Genomic DNA, 16,413 nt, shown 5'->3' with positions numbered 1-16,413 from the left:
CTGATGTATACATCTGGGGGTGGGGCCAGTGCGTTAACTGCGTTAAAATATTATCACGTTATTGTTTTCATAACTAATTAAGTTGACACGTTAAACTGACAGCCCTAGTTGTAATATTTCAACATGCTTTAAAGAAGTACACTTATTTTGATGTGTTGGTATCTAGCATACTAAAGCACATGCAAAAGTTTTACATTACAAAAATGCATAATTACAGATATATTTAAAATTGCATGATAAACAAGTTTCAATAAAAATGACATTAAAATATATTTTAGTTTACCATAAATGCTGGTTAGTACATTGGGAAGTATTACATTTAGAATGAAAATACATTCAAAAATACAAAAATTGAATAAAAAAATAAGTAAAATAATAGATGTATTTATATTATCATATTTGAACTTAAATTGTATTATTCACTTAATCATTAACAATGATTTTTTTTTCATTGCTAAATTGAGGCTATGCACCTACACACACACACACACACACACACACAAACACACATACGCACACACACATATATATATATATATATATAAATAGATATTAAAACAGCTTGCCATATCTTAAAACACCTGCGTTCTGTTCCATTCCACTACATCTAGCTGTTTATAAACCATAAGATAACATGTAGAAAGAAAAAAGACATATCTTAAGCATGCAGAATAACATAAATGGACTTTGGATGATTAATTGCCGCTTTGAACGATTATGTAATTGTGGCATTCAGGCATTGTAATAGATGATCTAAACAAAATTAGATCTCAGTGGCTTCCTCCTGCCTGTGAGTGAATAAGCAGAGTTTCCTAGTTGATCTTACAGTGCTTTTTTCCTCTGTTATTAGACCACAGTGTTCTTATAGTCATGCTGTCTTATCTAGTTGCTCTTAATAAAAAAGAAAAAGAAAACCTTTTCGTTATTCAAAGCATTCATTAATATTAATGTATGTCAAATATGTCATTATTATTATTGTTTGTCTCACATACAGTAAACCTAACTTGACATGAGTGCAGATAGAGACGGGTAATAATGCTGACGCATTTGATTAGAAAGAATGGATTGACGGTAAGTCAACTGTGAAATATTGCTCATTTTTTGACCACATTATTTAAATGATTAGAACAAATATAGACACAGAAGACAGCAAATCTGATCAAAAATCAGAGGTGGTTTAGCAATGACTTTTTGTGGATGGATATTATTCAAAAATATTCAAAAATGGGTAAACAAATGGTTCTTATTAATATTAAACCAGTTGTTCAAAACCAATATTTATTTTTCTTTACTTCTAAATAAATAAATAAATTAATGAATATTATGAATAAATAATTAATTTTTTATGGTTCTTATTAATATTAAACTGGTTGTTCCAAAACAGTATGTCTTTCTTTATTTCTTTCTGAATTAATATTATTAATAATAATTTATTTTTTATGGTTGTTATTATTATCATTATCATTATTATTATTATTATTATTATTATTATTATTATTATTATTATTAATAAACTGTTTGTTCCAAAACAATATTTCTTCCTTTTTGAATAAATAAACAAATAAATAAATGCATATTATTAATAATAATTTATTTTTTATGGTTATTAGAAATATTGGTTTGGAAAAAAAAAGTTTATTATTAATTTCTAAATAAATAAAGTATTTGTTTATGGTTCTTATTAAACTAGTTGTTCCAAACCAATCTGACTTTCTTTCTAAAAAAATAAAAAAATAAAAATTCTGTGGAATGTAGTAGTAGTAGTAATGGGAATAATAATCATTTATTATTTAACCTGTATGACTTTTTGTTGAACCTTAAAAGAAGTTCAATATTTAGATTTTCTTTGTCCTTCCAATGAAAGGTCCAGTGTTATTTTAGACCCCAGAGCTGCTGATGGCAGCGTGTAGTGGTCCGAGCATCATCAGAGAATGATTTCACCAGCCGTACTAATGACATATCGTCTCCGAAGTGGTCTCGACTCGCACATCTCTGCAGGGCATTTGTGTCCTGGGTAAATATTTGCACCGGCGTAGTTTTCTGCAAGCGAAAACAAACCCTGGTGTCTCTCAGACAGACTCTGTGTTGCTGGGTGGAGTCCCGACAGCCACCGGCTTGTGGTTACCAGAGCATGATTTCCTGCGACTGATTTGGACTGGAAAACACTTAATTTGGCCTTATTTCTAGAAGGCCATAATTTCTTTAAAAAACCCAGGCAGCATCTAATCCAGACTCTTCTCTGCAGCGTAACATGAAGAGGAACGGCAGTCGAGGCTGTGTGACGAGGAAGACGCGCTTCGGCTCTCGAGAGCGAGACTGGCTGAAGGGCGATGCTCAGCGAGGCTGTGTGTGTCTGTACGGGGCCTCGGAGCCTCCGCCTCCAGCCTCGGGCCCCCAGACCTCCACCAGCACCCAGCCGGACCTGAAGCTGGTGCTCTGCTCCACCAACACCACAGCCGAGGAGCTGTGCGCCCAGAGAGACGTGCAGGGTCTCTATCTGCAGCTGCACGGAGACCTAATCAGGTAACACAGACACAGAGATAGATGCTCGATCACCCAGCTCTAATTTTCTGTCTAGACGATGTCTTGTTTTGGTAACAATCCTTATCTGACTCGTGCTGTGGAGCAGTTGGGCCACACAAACACACACACACACACACACACAGGTCAGGGTGTTTATCAGAAATAAGGTGAATATCAACGCTTGTTGGTTATAAATGACTGGTTATGTGAGTTGCAGGGTTGGTCCTTCATTTCTTCATTTGACCACAAAACCTGTCAAGTAAGGGTCAATTTTGTGAAATTGAGATGTATACGTTATCTGAAAGCTGAGTAAATAAGCTTTCCATTGATGTATGCTTTGTTAGGATCGGACAATATATGAGATGCAACTATTTGAAAATCTGGAATCTGAGGGTGCAAAAAAATCGAAATATTCAGAAAATCGCCTTTGAAGTTGTCCACATTAAATCCTTAGCAATGCATGTTACCAATTAAAAATTACGTTTTGATATATTTACGGTCGGAAATTTACTAAATATCTTCATGGAACATGATCTTTACTTAATATCCTAATGATTTTTGGCATGAAAGAAAAATGTATAATTTTTACCCATACAATATATTGTTGGCTATTGCTACAAATACACCGGTGCTACTGATGACTGGTTTTGTGCTCCAGGGTCACATATTCTGAATGTTAATGATCGTCCAGGATATTGTGATCATGACCATGTGTGTCCTATCTCAGGGCTCGAGATGGCCTGAAGGGCCGGCGGGAGTGTGACGAGTGCACTTAATAGTATTGAACATGCATTTGCAGTGTACTTCAAATCAAACTATATTTTAACAAGCCGCTTTTGCTGGTAATGTAATATGACATAAAAGACCACTTGAGTGTACTTCAAATAGACTTTCATGACTTAAGCGTTGCTCAACATGCTTGAGTGCACTTTTAAAAAGTTTGTACTAACTTTATACTGATGTCAAATTCAAAGTTTTACTTTAAAGTACATTTCTTTACAAGTCATTCTTTTAACAATCTTTTGTTATGCTTTCAACTTATTTTGATGTTTGCTAACATACTAAAGCTAAAATGTGATTTTTTTATTTTTATTTTTTACATTTATTCTTTAACTCCAGGTTTTCTGTACTTTTTTGCAGGGCTGCACAATTTTATTTATTTATTTTTTTGAATTAGATATCAATATGTGGTTTATTTTCTAAAGTATATATATATATATAAATAATTTATTTATTTATTTATTTATTACAGTGCAACTGTAATACTGTCTTAATTTGTTTACTTTCGAACATTTTCGAAACAAATGATGACAGAAAATTTGAGTGACCTGTCCCTTTAAAATCATGACTTCCAGATTTGGGGGAAAAAAAACGAATTTTTAAGTGCACAAGAGCAAAACACCAGAATATGCAGGTGTCTGCAACACTCGCTGTGCTCTCGAGGGGGGCTTGTGCTTTCCTCGGTCTCTGTCTCTGTGTGTGTGTGTGTGTGTGTGTATGTGGTGGTTTTGAAGGTGTGTCAGACAAAGAGAGAAAAGCAAGTCATGCTTTCCCCTCTCTCTGCCCTTCTGGGACTGACTGTGCTGTGGCTGAGATGGCTGAAATCACATTATTTCGCAGGAAGCAGTCCAGCTCTGAGTCGAGGTAAAGCCAGGCAGCTAAGCTGAATTAGCTGTGAGGAGGCTGCACATTAGAGCAGCTCACAGGTACATCTGCTGGTGTGTGTGTGTGTGTGTGTGCGCGCTTTCTACCCTCGTCTACTATTTATTTCACTTCAGGTAAGCAGCAAGAAACCATTAAGTCCCTAAAGTGTCCTTGTCAGTTGCACTCTGCAAAGCCGCAGAGTTGGGATGCATGATTAGTCAAAATAAAAACAAAAGCACATTATTGCTTAATGCAATTATCAGCTGCAAAGGCAACTGAAATAAACAATGCACTTTGTGTTTCAGAGTGAAGTGCAGCACTGTGTTCGGTTACACGTCAGCAGCTCATTATCCACCTGCACCTCAGCCCCCTTGGTTGCATACTCCTGGGGGCGGAGTTTATGTACATTTCTGATTTTGTGATGACACAAACCCAGGAAGTAGCTTGTTGTAGTCCCTACCTGCCGTATTTGCGTATTTATCGCTGTTAGCATTGAGCTTTTAGCATCACAACTTTGCAGATATTGCTTATTCTCAAACGGCAACATTACACACTAACCAGTGTTAAAAAAGTGAAATGGCAATTAATCACCCCTTTAATGTGCATTTGGGAATTTAGCATGCACCAACCATCTTAAAAGAAGCGCTCCTCAACACTTTGATGGGGAGAAAAAATATTCAGTGGTTTAATGCTTGAAATTGAAGAAATTAAGACATCCATAAATATAAGTATTGTGATTTATTTATGGTTTCAATGTGAATTAAAAGTATTATTTAAATTTGTATTTACATGTTATTTATTACAACAGTGTTTCTTATGTTTTATTTAGTAATGTTTGTATTTGTATAAAGTCATTATATTGTTAATTAATTGTATTATGATATGTTGTAGTTGTTGATGTTGTTGTTATTATTATTATGTATTTTAAATACTTTTTAGAAAAATTACAAAATATTTCTAATTTTGTTTCGATTTAGTAATTTCTTTATTTTTATAATTTACTACTGCTAGTAATTTCTTAGTTTTCTTAAACCGCAAAATTTCAATAATTATTATTTTTATTTTTAGCATTAATACAAACAATAATAATTTATTATTATTATTATTATTATTATTATTATGCAGTCTTATTTTAATGCAAAGTTACTTGATTTATTTGAGTATTAATAATGATAATAATAATTATACAGATTTCTTTTCTTTTACAGCTAAATAAAAATGTTTTCTTATTTTTGTATTGATTTTAGTATTTATATTTTTATGCATTTAATTTATTTGTAATAAAAATAATTGTGAAGCTCTACACAATAAGCAAATTAAATCTTACATTGCAATATCAGTTTTAATTTTTTTTAACCCCCCACATCTTGAATCCAGCAGCCCTACAGCAAATCTCTGTCTGCTGAATTGGGCTTCTGCTGTGGAGGCACGGTGCGGCCGACCCATGCTCCTCTTCAACACGAGGACACCTGACCGGTCTGTCTGTGAGCATGTGATCGGAGCAGCTGCCAGGCTGTGGGTCACAGATTGCAGCGTTCGCTGGCCTGTCTGCATCAGAGCGCCCTGAGGATCCTTAACAGGATTAGAGCGGCGGAATGAGATGACGATTTAATCAGGGAGAGAAAGACTGCGGCGCTGCGTGAGGTGGACGATTATGAGGTCGGACAGTTTTAATAAAAAGCAGGATGCCGTCATGTCACGAACAGATGATCGAGTCAGATCAACAGACTGATTACTTGCTTTGTTTAAAGGGAATATTGTCAGACGTCATGAGCTCGGTGTGCTTTTGCTTTCAGCGCTTTAATGAATGTTGAGATATTGAGCTGGACGAGACGTGATCCCTGTGGATTGGGAAATATTATCTGTCTGGCGTGCTGGGAAAACACCCAACTCTGAGGGAGAGGCTCTGCTCGGGGATGTCAGGACAGAGTCTGATCTTAAATCGAAACACCTGTGTGTTGTCACGCTTGTTCAGAGCTGGGATACTTGTGTATGGAAGAAAAATAATGACAAATATCTTTGAACCAAAAAAGCATGTTATGCACTAGTTAGAAAAAATAATGCATTGCATTAAATGTTCTTGTTTCTCAGTGCATTAAAATGCAAGCACTGTTAATGCAGTGTGTTATTTTTGTTTCAGTTTATTTTATTTTTTTTCACCTAAAAATTACACTTTCTCTTCCAAGAAAATTGACCGAAACTATTAACGACTTATTGTTTTTAGTACAAATAAATTATGAGGACCAAATGTTCCCACACATATAGTAATACTAGTAAATTTGGACCTCGCGGGGACTTATTTTTTTGTTCCCCATGAGGAAACTGATTCTAAGTACATTGCGAGGGTACATTCAATACATTTAAGTGTATTTCACAAGGGTTTCATGAGGTTTGGGCGCTGAAATTGAAAAATTATTGGCAGTATTTCATTTATTTATGAAATGTCATTTATAAATCTGATAGTTCCCTGATTGCTCAATAATGTGCCCCAGTCAGTCAAAAATATACATTATATGAAAGTGAAAGTGAGCATCACCATGTTGTACTCATTTGGTTATTTGGTACAAATAAACACACATGGCAAAGAGTAAGGAATACTTTCTGTTCATATAATCTTTCATCTTCTAAAGACATTTAGAAATTTCTTAAAGGAATGGTTCACCCAAATATGAACATCTGCTGAAAATGTACTCAAATTTACTTCACCTTCAAGCCATCCAAGGTTTTTTTTTTTCTTTTCTTTTTTTCTCTTCATCAGGTTTGGAGAAATGTAATAATTTCACCTCTCGTTCACCAGTGGATCCTCTGCAGTGAATGGGTGCCGTCACAATGAGAGTCCAAACAGCTGATAAAAACATCACAGTAATCCACCAGCTGCGTGTTTGTAAGAAACAAAACCATCAAGACATTTTTAAGTTCTTACTAAAATAGGCATTCATAATCCATAATTAATAATGCTTCGTCTAGTGAAAAAGTCAGTCCCTTTTGTCCTCTTACATCAAAGTCCACCTACAAATTGGTTTCAGACTGTTTTGGATGGTTTTCACTTTTGAATTTGTGATCTGTGCAGATTTCTCTCCTGATTCAGGCGAGACAACCTTTTTTTTTTTATTGGAGAATGCAGTATTAATAATAAAGGACTTGTATTTTATCTAGAAAACGACAGTTTGGAGTTGAAATGTCTTGATGGATTTATTTCTTACAAACATAGCAATGCTACATTTCTCCAGATCTGTTCTACTTCTTGTCCTGGGGGAGAATACATTTACAGCAATTTCATTTTTGTGTGAACTATTTTGTATGCGATCAGTTTCTAAGTCTATTTGTCGTTTGTGTTTTAGAGCGCTGTATTTGAGTTCTCTGGTCTCCTTCTGTCTGTAGGAGGCTGGACCCCTCCGAGCGTCCTCTTCAGATGGTCTATGACTACCTGACTGCTATGGGCTATGAAGACCCGCTCCGTGTCCAGCAGGAAGCCGCCAACTCCGACCTCAGCTGCATGATCCGCTTCTACAGTGGTGAGTTGTGGACCGCTTTCTGCTGTGTTGACCAAGCTAAAATCCCAGAGCTCTGTGAACACTTTGCTGGCTTTACAGAGCAAACTCTTTGAGTCGCTTCATGTCCGCTCGAGAGGTGCTTGTGTACCATTTCTGCGACTGGTTGTAGTCAAATACCGCTGCAAAGGTGCAAGTCTGAACGCCGTTTCCCTGTTCTCTCTTTGGCCTGAGAGCTGTGGAACGAATAATGGGCTTTTTCTGGAGTCAGGCATCAGTGTGTGTCAACATCAGTGTTCAGGAATTGTGATTGTGTCTGATGCTAGCTCTTTCTCTTCAGTCACACAAAGGATGCCAATTAAGCTTTTGTTCCAGCATCCATCATGTACAAACCTCTTCCTGATGATGTGATTGGCTATTTTTTTTTTCTTTTTAGATTGTAAAAAAAAATGCATCAGCAAAATGTTGTTTCAGTACTGTCTGTACAACACCACAGTTGTCTCGGAAGGTAATACTACAGTATTAAATGATGCTATGGCATGTCCATATCAAGGTTTTACCATAGTATCATATCCAGTTAAGCATGGCACCATCATGCTTTTTTCCTGCCCATTTCTATATGTTTAAATACTGAGATGTTTATTTTTTTTACAAAGAATGGGAACTTAAAATGTTGTCTTAATATGAAAAAAAAAAAAAAAAAGGTTTACATTTGAATTACTAAAACTAAACTAAGTAGAAATCTATATATATTAAAAAGGCAAACACTTCACTTGGAACAGACTTTGGAAATGTACTCTTTGTATTCATGTTGGTTTTATATGGTTTTGGAAAAAATCTGGATGCCATCTTTAAGATTTATTTTTTTTAAATTTATTGACCCATAATGGAAAAAAGGTAATAACACAACACATTTATTTATTGTAAAGTTGCACCACATATAAAATAGCTTACCTTGCCTTGTCATACATGGGCAGAGTTATGATGTATGTAAGAGGTTTGTTGAACATGGCACACAGTCATGAGGGTCTACGGAGTCCTCAGTCACATCATTTCCTGTTTCTTGTTTCCTGTGGCTTTAATGTGACTTTCACTATGCATTGAATGGTGAATGAGTAAGCAAGTGAGCGCTTTTGGCCGCAGCTTCTGCATAAATGTATAAATCCTAAAGCAATGTCTGAGGCATGATGAATGGACTTGATTACGTGCAGCATTTTCCACAGTTTTGTCATAAATTTGAATATTGCGCAGTGGGAACATAACCAAAGATATTCTGGTCCCTAGATGTTTGTGAAACTGAAACCATTTAAAAAAATAGTCTTCAGTAATTTAAATAAAATATAAATGAATAAAATAAAATATAAGTATTAGATTAAATCCTTTAAATTTAAAAGCTTAGACTGTAAAACTTAAAAACTTAGGGATTTCCTGGAAGCTCAGTTTTCTTACTTCTATGAAGCTTTTGTGGATTTCTGCACAAGGGCGCCCTCTGTTGTCCAGTATGAATGAAACTCATAGTACATGTGTTTATAGCGCTCAATGGCCAATGCATCCTATTTTGGGTACAAATTTGAAAAAATAATACCTCTCTCAAAAGAAATGTTAAACAGACATATAATAGTCCATGCTTTTTCCAGTGTACAGAGTTTTACATGATTTTTTGTTGTTGTTGTTAATTTTGTTGCAAAAAAATGTGCCACCAAACCCAAACAAAAACTGTGGTTTAAAACCAAGTTACATATTGATAAGTATTGTTGCGTCCCTAAACAGTACTGTAATGTTTTCTCATTGGTGAATGAGACATGAGGCAATCTGACAGTGCTGTATTCAGTGCACGTTCATGTGTTTTGGAGGAGGCGTGACTTTGGAGAGTCATTTGCAGGGAGGATGGGATCTTATGCTTTTAAAGCCAGCTTGCTATTGCAAGCCTCTCTGAAATTGCCTACCCTATCTTTAAGCAATAATGATGCATTATTACATGGTGGAAAGCTTTCATGAACTGCAATAAAATTCCCTGCGTATGGATGCATCCTCCATTCCTGATTGCATTTAAGCAGCTACTGTTAGACTCAGCCATTCTCTGGGCCTGAGTAACCCACGGCTCCCCTTGGTCTGGGGCAGTGAGTAAATGCCCATCTGTCAGGGCCACAGGGGAACGGAGACGTACCATTCCTCATCCTCCGGTCCTGTCAGGGCTGTGGTGGTGAGGTACAGTCCCGCTCGTCCGCATGATATATGGCCACGGAGACTGAACCGATGACCTGCATCCTCCTCATTTGTACACCCTGACTGTAGGGACAGGTGAGACTTAGTGGAATAGAGTGCTGTGTGTTTGCTGTCCTAAAACCGTCCCGCCATCTCAGAGGTGAGGAAGACAATCAATATTGTACAGTTTGGCAGTGTTACTTTATCACAATGTTGCGTTGATATACTGAAGCCAGCTATTGATTTCCACTTGTATTTTTTTGCATCGCAAGGCTTTATAGTTTCTTTGGGTATCACAAAACACACAGGTTTTGTAATAGAGCTGATGATGCGATGGATGAGAATAAATCACACTCTATTTGTGGTAATATTAATAATGTCAGCAGCACACCCCCAGTTGCTGTATGCTGTACTCACATTTGGGTCTCATTCACTTTTGTTATTATGTAATAATAATATTGAAGGCCTCATACTTTACAGATTTCAGGTGCAGATTAAATTTATGGATGCATTTTCTCAGCTGATTTATTAATAAACAAGCATGCATTGACCAAGAATGACTGACAGAATGTGAGCAAATGTAAGTTCACATAATTTTTATCAAAATACTTGTAATTTCTTTTAAATGTAAAACAATGACTTGAGAATGACATCACTTGTGGAAAATAAATTTCATTGGGTTAAATGTGCACTTGTAGTGTACCTCAAATCATTTTTTTTTTTTTTTTTTTTAACTATACTTGCAGGTAATATAATATTAATAAAATACAAAAAACACTTAAGTGTACTTGGAGTACACATTCTTGGATGTTTCGTAACTCATTTAAGTATACTTTATGATAGTAATGAAATAATTTGCAACTTAAGTGTAGGGGTGTGCCGGTTTCAGAATTGGTGATGACGGTTATGACGTGAGACAAATGTGACGGTTCATAACATAACCGTCGGGGGTGGGGGGGGGGGGTAGCGGATCTGCCGTAGAGTCAATTGGTTGTTCTTGGAGATAGCGGGTTAACTCCGTGTCAGCTCGCGCTCTGATCGGTAAAGGGGCAGAGATTTCAGACCTCCATTTATTAAGGAGATCTGTCACAAAACTCATCATCCGCGCCAACGTTTTTTGAGCAAATTTCAAAGACGCACCCGCCCGCCATCCGCTGATTGTTTTGCGGTCTATGGACGATGCAATGCTTTGCCGATGCGAGCCGCAAAAAAAGCCATTGTCTGTTCTAGAAAGGATGCAGCAAAGATATTTAATGCTAATGTATGAGGCATAGGCCTACGCTGAGTTTCATTACGATGAGATGCGCTCTAGTGCAGTGCAAGTGAACGCGGCGCGCTGGTGCTTCCATGTCACGGTTATCATTGTATGCTATATTTGCTTTTTATTTATTAAAATAAATGCAATTTGTTGATGAAACATTTATTAAAATTAAGATAAAATTTGTTCAAAACGAAATTCGTTTTTAAGAAAGGTTATCTACAAAGCAAAATTTAATGAAGTGGTAAATATCATGTCTGAGGATTTACAAAACTTCATTAAGTGATAAAAACCATGTCTCCCGATATATTGCGCATCTTATGATCCTATCTAAAAAATGAAAATAATCTTTGATAAAAAATGTTTGTAAAAAATATTTTAATGACACGGTTTTGGCGGTTATAGAGTTCTAATGACGGTGTTCAACTATAACTGTCGGTCTCACGGTTATATACTAACCGTCACACCCCTACTTAAGTGTACTTAAAGAGTGCACTTTCATGATTGTTTCTTAACACACTTAGGGACACAAGTGTTATTCATTTATTTTATTTTAAATTAACTTAATTGCAATTTGATCATTATAAATGTGTAATTATAAAAAGTTGAATGAATGATATTTAAATTAAACGCATAAAGTGTATTTTATTTGACCGTAAATGCTTGTCAGTACATTCAGCAGTACACTTTAACAGTATTTCAATAGAATTATGAAATTGCATATAAAGATGTACTTAAAGGGATAGTTTACCCAATAATCTAAATTACTTTATTAATAACTCACCCTCATGTCGTTTCAAACCCGTGAGACCTCTGTTCATCTTCGGAACACAGTTTAAGATATTTTAGATTTAGTCCGAGAGCTCTCAGTCCCTCCATTGAAGCTGTGTGTACGGTATACTGTCCATGTCCAGAAAGGTAAGAAAAACATCATCAAAGTAGTCCATGTGACATCAGAGGGTCAGCTAGAATTTTTTGAAGAATCGAAAATACATTTTGGTCCAAAAATAGTTAAAACTATGACTATTCTGCATTGTCTTCTCTTCCGTGTCTGTTGTGAGAGAGTTTAAAACAAAGCAGTTTGTGATATCCGGTTCGCGAACGAATCATTCGATGTAACCGGATCTTTTTGAACCAATTCACCAAATCGAAATCACCAGAAATTGTTTGGTTACCAACATTCTTCAAAAATATCTTATTTTGTGTTCAACAGAAAAAAAATAATTCAAGTTTGAAACGACATGAGAGTGAGAAAATGATGAATAAATAAATAAATATGGGTGTACTATCCCTTTAAGTTCAACAACTTTGTTCAATTTACACGAATATATTCTATAAAAAATATATACTTTCCATAATAAGTACTCTTTTTCACAAGGGGTTCAAGGCACTGTATCTTGTGACAAGGAAGTGTGCCTGCAGAGGAGAGCACAGTTACAATTGAGCCGGCCATTGTGTTGAATAGGATTTTCATCATGTTATGTACCAGAATAAATAGTAAGAGAACCGATGAAAGCTGCAGCCTTGGCAAAACCTCTTGTGTTTCTGTATGTTTTTATGCCTCCAAATCTCATTTTGTCAGATGATAGACAATCATAGATGCAGAGTGAGTTAAGGGTGTCAGTCTTGATCCAGCCTGACCAGTTTCAGAAGAGTCATAAATGCTCATTTGATCTCTGTTTAGGCAACAACATAAAATCGATGTTAGTATGTTGATGTTGACAACAAATTAGTGTGAGTGTTTTGTGTTCATCTCTTTCACTGTGTCATGGTGAACGCACGCTGTGTTTTATCTTTGTAAGGTGTGTTATTGTGTAATTGTTCCCAGTGGACGGTTCAAGGTACAGTGCAGCTGGAAAAAAATGGAAAGCACCTTACAATATATTAATGTCGTTGATTGTTCATGTATGCTGGGATCTGTTATGATGCCTCTAATACACCAGACTGCTTCAGTGATTTATTTAAAATGATAAAGTGATGTGATATATGCATGCATATTTTGTGTGTTAATTGGGAGAGCGAGCAAGGGTTAGCTAGTGTAAACCCTGTTTCAGTCCTGAACAGGTCACATCCTTTCTGTGATGTTATCAGACGTCTTACTGTAAATGATGTCATACATTTTAAAGCTATGCCTCTTTATCGATGGGATTTCTGATTTCAGGGATGGTGTTTGATTGCTTGTTAAAGGAAACAACAGTACAGTACTGTATTCTGTGCACTTTTGGTCTCCGTTTTGCCAAGAAAGAGAAAGTGAGATGGATTTGCTGTCCTCACAGTGAGTTCAGGCCGGTGGCTTAGATGCTGGCCAGAGCCTGTGAGATTTGGCCACTCGTTTTGTTAACTTGTGGGAAAAAAACACACCCAGAGTCAGAACCAGCTTAGAGTGTGTGAAGAGCTACGGACAAACACTCAGTCATAGGACTTTGGTGTAAAAGACGCCGTGTCTCTGATAATCAAGAGTTGCTCAAAATAAAGATTCAGAAATTTTTGACAGCAATTCCATAGGAGCAATTCGGGTTCCACAAAGAATGAACAAGTTCTTAAAAGAACTCTTGTTTTTAAAGGCTTTTTTAATGCATTTTATGTAATCTGAAGAACCTTTTTCCAATATAAAAAACTCCCTTTTGCATATCTCCATAGATGTTAAAATCTTCATGGAACCACAGATGCCACTAAAGAAGCTTTATTTTTAAGAGAGTAGGGCTGGGTGGAAAAATCCACCTGGATCTCATGAAAAAATTAACTAAGAGCTGGCGATTTAACTTCAGAGTGTACAGTTTGATTCTTAGAAAACATACTTAAACGTATCGGAGGGGCGTTAGCATATCAGACAAAACGGATGAGTAAGATATGCAAATTAGCCACCAATTGCCAAAATGTTAAATACTATGTAGATAGTTGGCTATTTGAACCTCAAGACAACCTCAGAGTCATATACGGATATGCATCTCATATCTCATTCAGCAATCGCAATAAGCTTTGTGCTGTATTACTTTTGATAAGAGACAGTCTCAGATTTCAAATTTTGTCAGTTTTATCACAAACGTCAAGTAATGCATGTGGTTTTGATGCTTTTAAAGTGGTGCAACAGATCGCTGAAGTGCCTCAATTTAAGTGGTAATTTCTTCCTCTTTACTACTAGTTATAGTGCAAAATAAACCTGAATGAATGAACATCAGAAGATATGTTGATATGCTTACTGAAGTTATCTCATCGTGTTTTAACCGCTTTGGTCACAGAATGTTACATTTTCCTCACATAAGTCATTTCAAGGAACTCTTAGAGCGGTGATTTCGGCAAAAACAAAAATAATTCTGTATTCTTTATATTTTTACTTGCTAATGATACCGAAATGCATGTTTGAATTAATCTGTCCTAAAATAAGTTATGACAGACACGCAAACATTTATATTTCAACAACATATTGGAATTAGAAACCTAATAATGTTGAAAAACTTTTTTTTTATATGTATATATAAGTTTAGCTTTCTTCTTTCCCAAGTAGGTTTAATGTAATTAAGGTTGTAAATACTTATATAACCAAGTTGATTATATTTAAAACTATACTATTATACTTTAAAACAGTTGCTGCCTTAAATTGGAATAAAAAAAAAGAAATCATCAGCTGAATTTAATCGTTTGGGATGTTAATTTTAACCTTTTAATATTAGTAATTTTGTTTTTAAAAAAAATTTGAATGTACCTGAAATATTCCTGAATGAATCCGTATCATATTGATTCAGATTGAGAGCTTTTGAATCAGAATTTAATCAAATCATGAAATCTGCCCCCATACCCAGCCCTTGCACATTATATACCTAGCATCTGCACTATTTCATTCTTATTACTTGACTATGAATGGACGGAAAGTTACTTCAGGAATTTACTTAACATTAGACTTGGAGATTAATTCAAACTCAAAAATGATACTTTTCAATTTCAAAGCATTTTTATTCTTTTATTCTTCTGCACAGATGTTCTGACAATTCTTCTGAAGAGCTTGTTTATAGTGTTTGATTACAGTATGTTTTTCCTTGTCCAAACGCATTAGCCAGTTTCCTCAGTCCTCTCCCACTTTGCAGAAATCGTGCTGTGGTCATGGATCAGTCTGAGGGAGTGAACATCACTACATGCTGACTCAAGAGAAGCTGAAGGGAGAAACAGACCCTGCATGTTTGGGTGTTTCTGTGCAGTCGTTACTGCTTTATTTGCTCTAAAGTCCCTCTTGAAATGGAATCCACTGGCTGTTGCTGTGGCCTTGCAAAAATAAATCATCTGCGGTGCTGGATTTAGCCACTAATGAGGTATTGATCTGCGAGGAGCCTTAACTTTACAGGGGGAAGTAGATGGAGAAACTGTGAGCCCAGACCTGTCTGGAGGACATGCAAACAACATATTTAGTGTTTTGCTGAATTACAAGTCTTGACATTTATTTGAAATAAAAAAAAGTTCAGGTAAATAAATACTGAAACTGTCTGCACAGTTATGATCTGTAAAATCGAGAGAGCTGGGTGGGAATCTGAAAACGTTTGGCACGGTGACGAGAACTTGAGTGATTATATTCCAATCACAGATGTGAAACCTTTTTTGGTTTGACAGATTTGTCATCTCTATAACTATACTCTGACAGCACATCATCCACATATGAGAGTCTTATAGATTATTTATTGTGTCTGCATAGGCAAGAAGAGATTGATCATAACAGATCCCATAATGCTTTTGCGTTCAGGCGTTTCCTTCAGGAGTGATAGTATTGCAACGTAGTACTGTGACAATTTGGTATTTCGATATCAAGATATCACTTAGCATTATCATTATTCTTACTATTAAAATTGGCCATTATTAGATTAATTTACTTTTAAACTAATCACGATGAATGACGTCCAAAATAAGTGTTTGTTTACATAATATATATGTGTACTGTGAATTTATTGTGTATATATAAATACACAGACATGCGTGTGTATGTTTAAGATGTTACGTTTCTAAATTGTATATATTTATATAGGATATAATTTATATGAATATAAATATTTACAAGTATTTTCAAAACGTGTGCTGTATGTGTGTATTATTATATATACATAACATATGCATGTGTACTGTGCATATTTATTATGCAAACATTTTTGTATGCAGTTTTAATCGTTTGACGGCACTATTAAACTAAAATAATAAACACTGTAGGTGAAAACTTTTGTCTACATACTATTTTAATATTTGCTAATGTTTTGAATGAGCTTATTTTTTGTTTAGTTTTTATTTTTAATTTTAGCTTAGTTTTACGTGAAT

The 16,413-nt window shown here is 35.5% G+C and overlaps 1 protein-coding gene across 1 annotated transcript in view; it reads left to right on the top strand.

Annotated features, from left to right (window-relative positions):
- Window positions 1-16,413, top strand: part of LOC127962003 (PH domain leucine-rich repeat-containing protein phosphatase 2-like) — a 59,774-nt gene that overhangs the window by 2,041 nt on the left and 41,320 nt on the right. The window contains exons 2-3 of the mRNA XM_052561398.1: window positions 2,246-2,523; window positions 7,549-7,682. Of these exons, the coding sequence (XP_052417358.1) occupies window positions 2,246-2,523; window positions 7,549-7,682 (412 nt within the window). The remainder of the gene's footprint in view (window positions 1-2,245; window positions 2,524-7,548; window positions 7,683-16,413) is intronic.

Source organism: Carassius gibelio, chromosome B7 (assembly GCF_023724105.1).
Source record: "Carassius gibelio isolate Cgi1373 ecotype wild population from Czech Republic chromosome B7, carGib1.2-hapl.c, whole genome shotgun sequence".
In the NCBI taxonomy this organism is placed as follows: domain Eukaryota; kingdom Metazoa; phylum Chordata; class Actinopteri; order Cypriniformes; family Cyprinidae; genus Carassius; species Carassius gibelio.
Note: the sequence above shows the minus strand (reverse complement) of the source record. Positions and strands in the feature narration are given on the sequence as shown.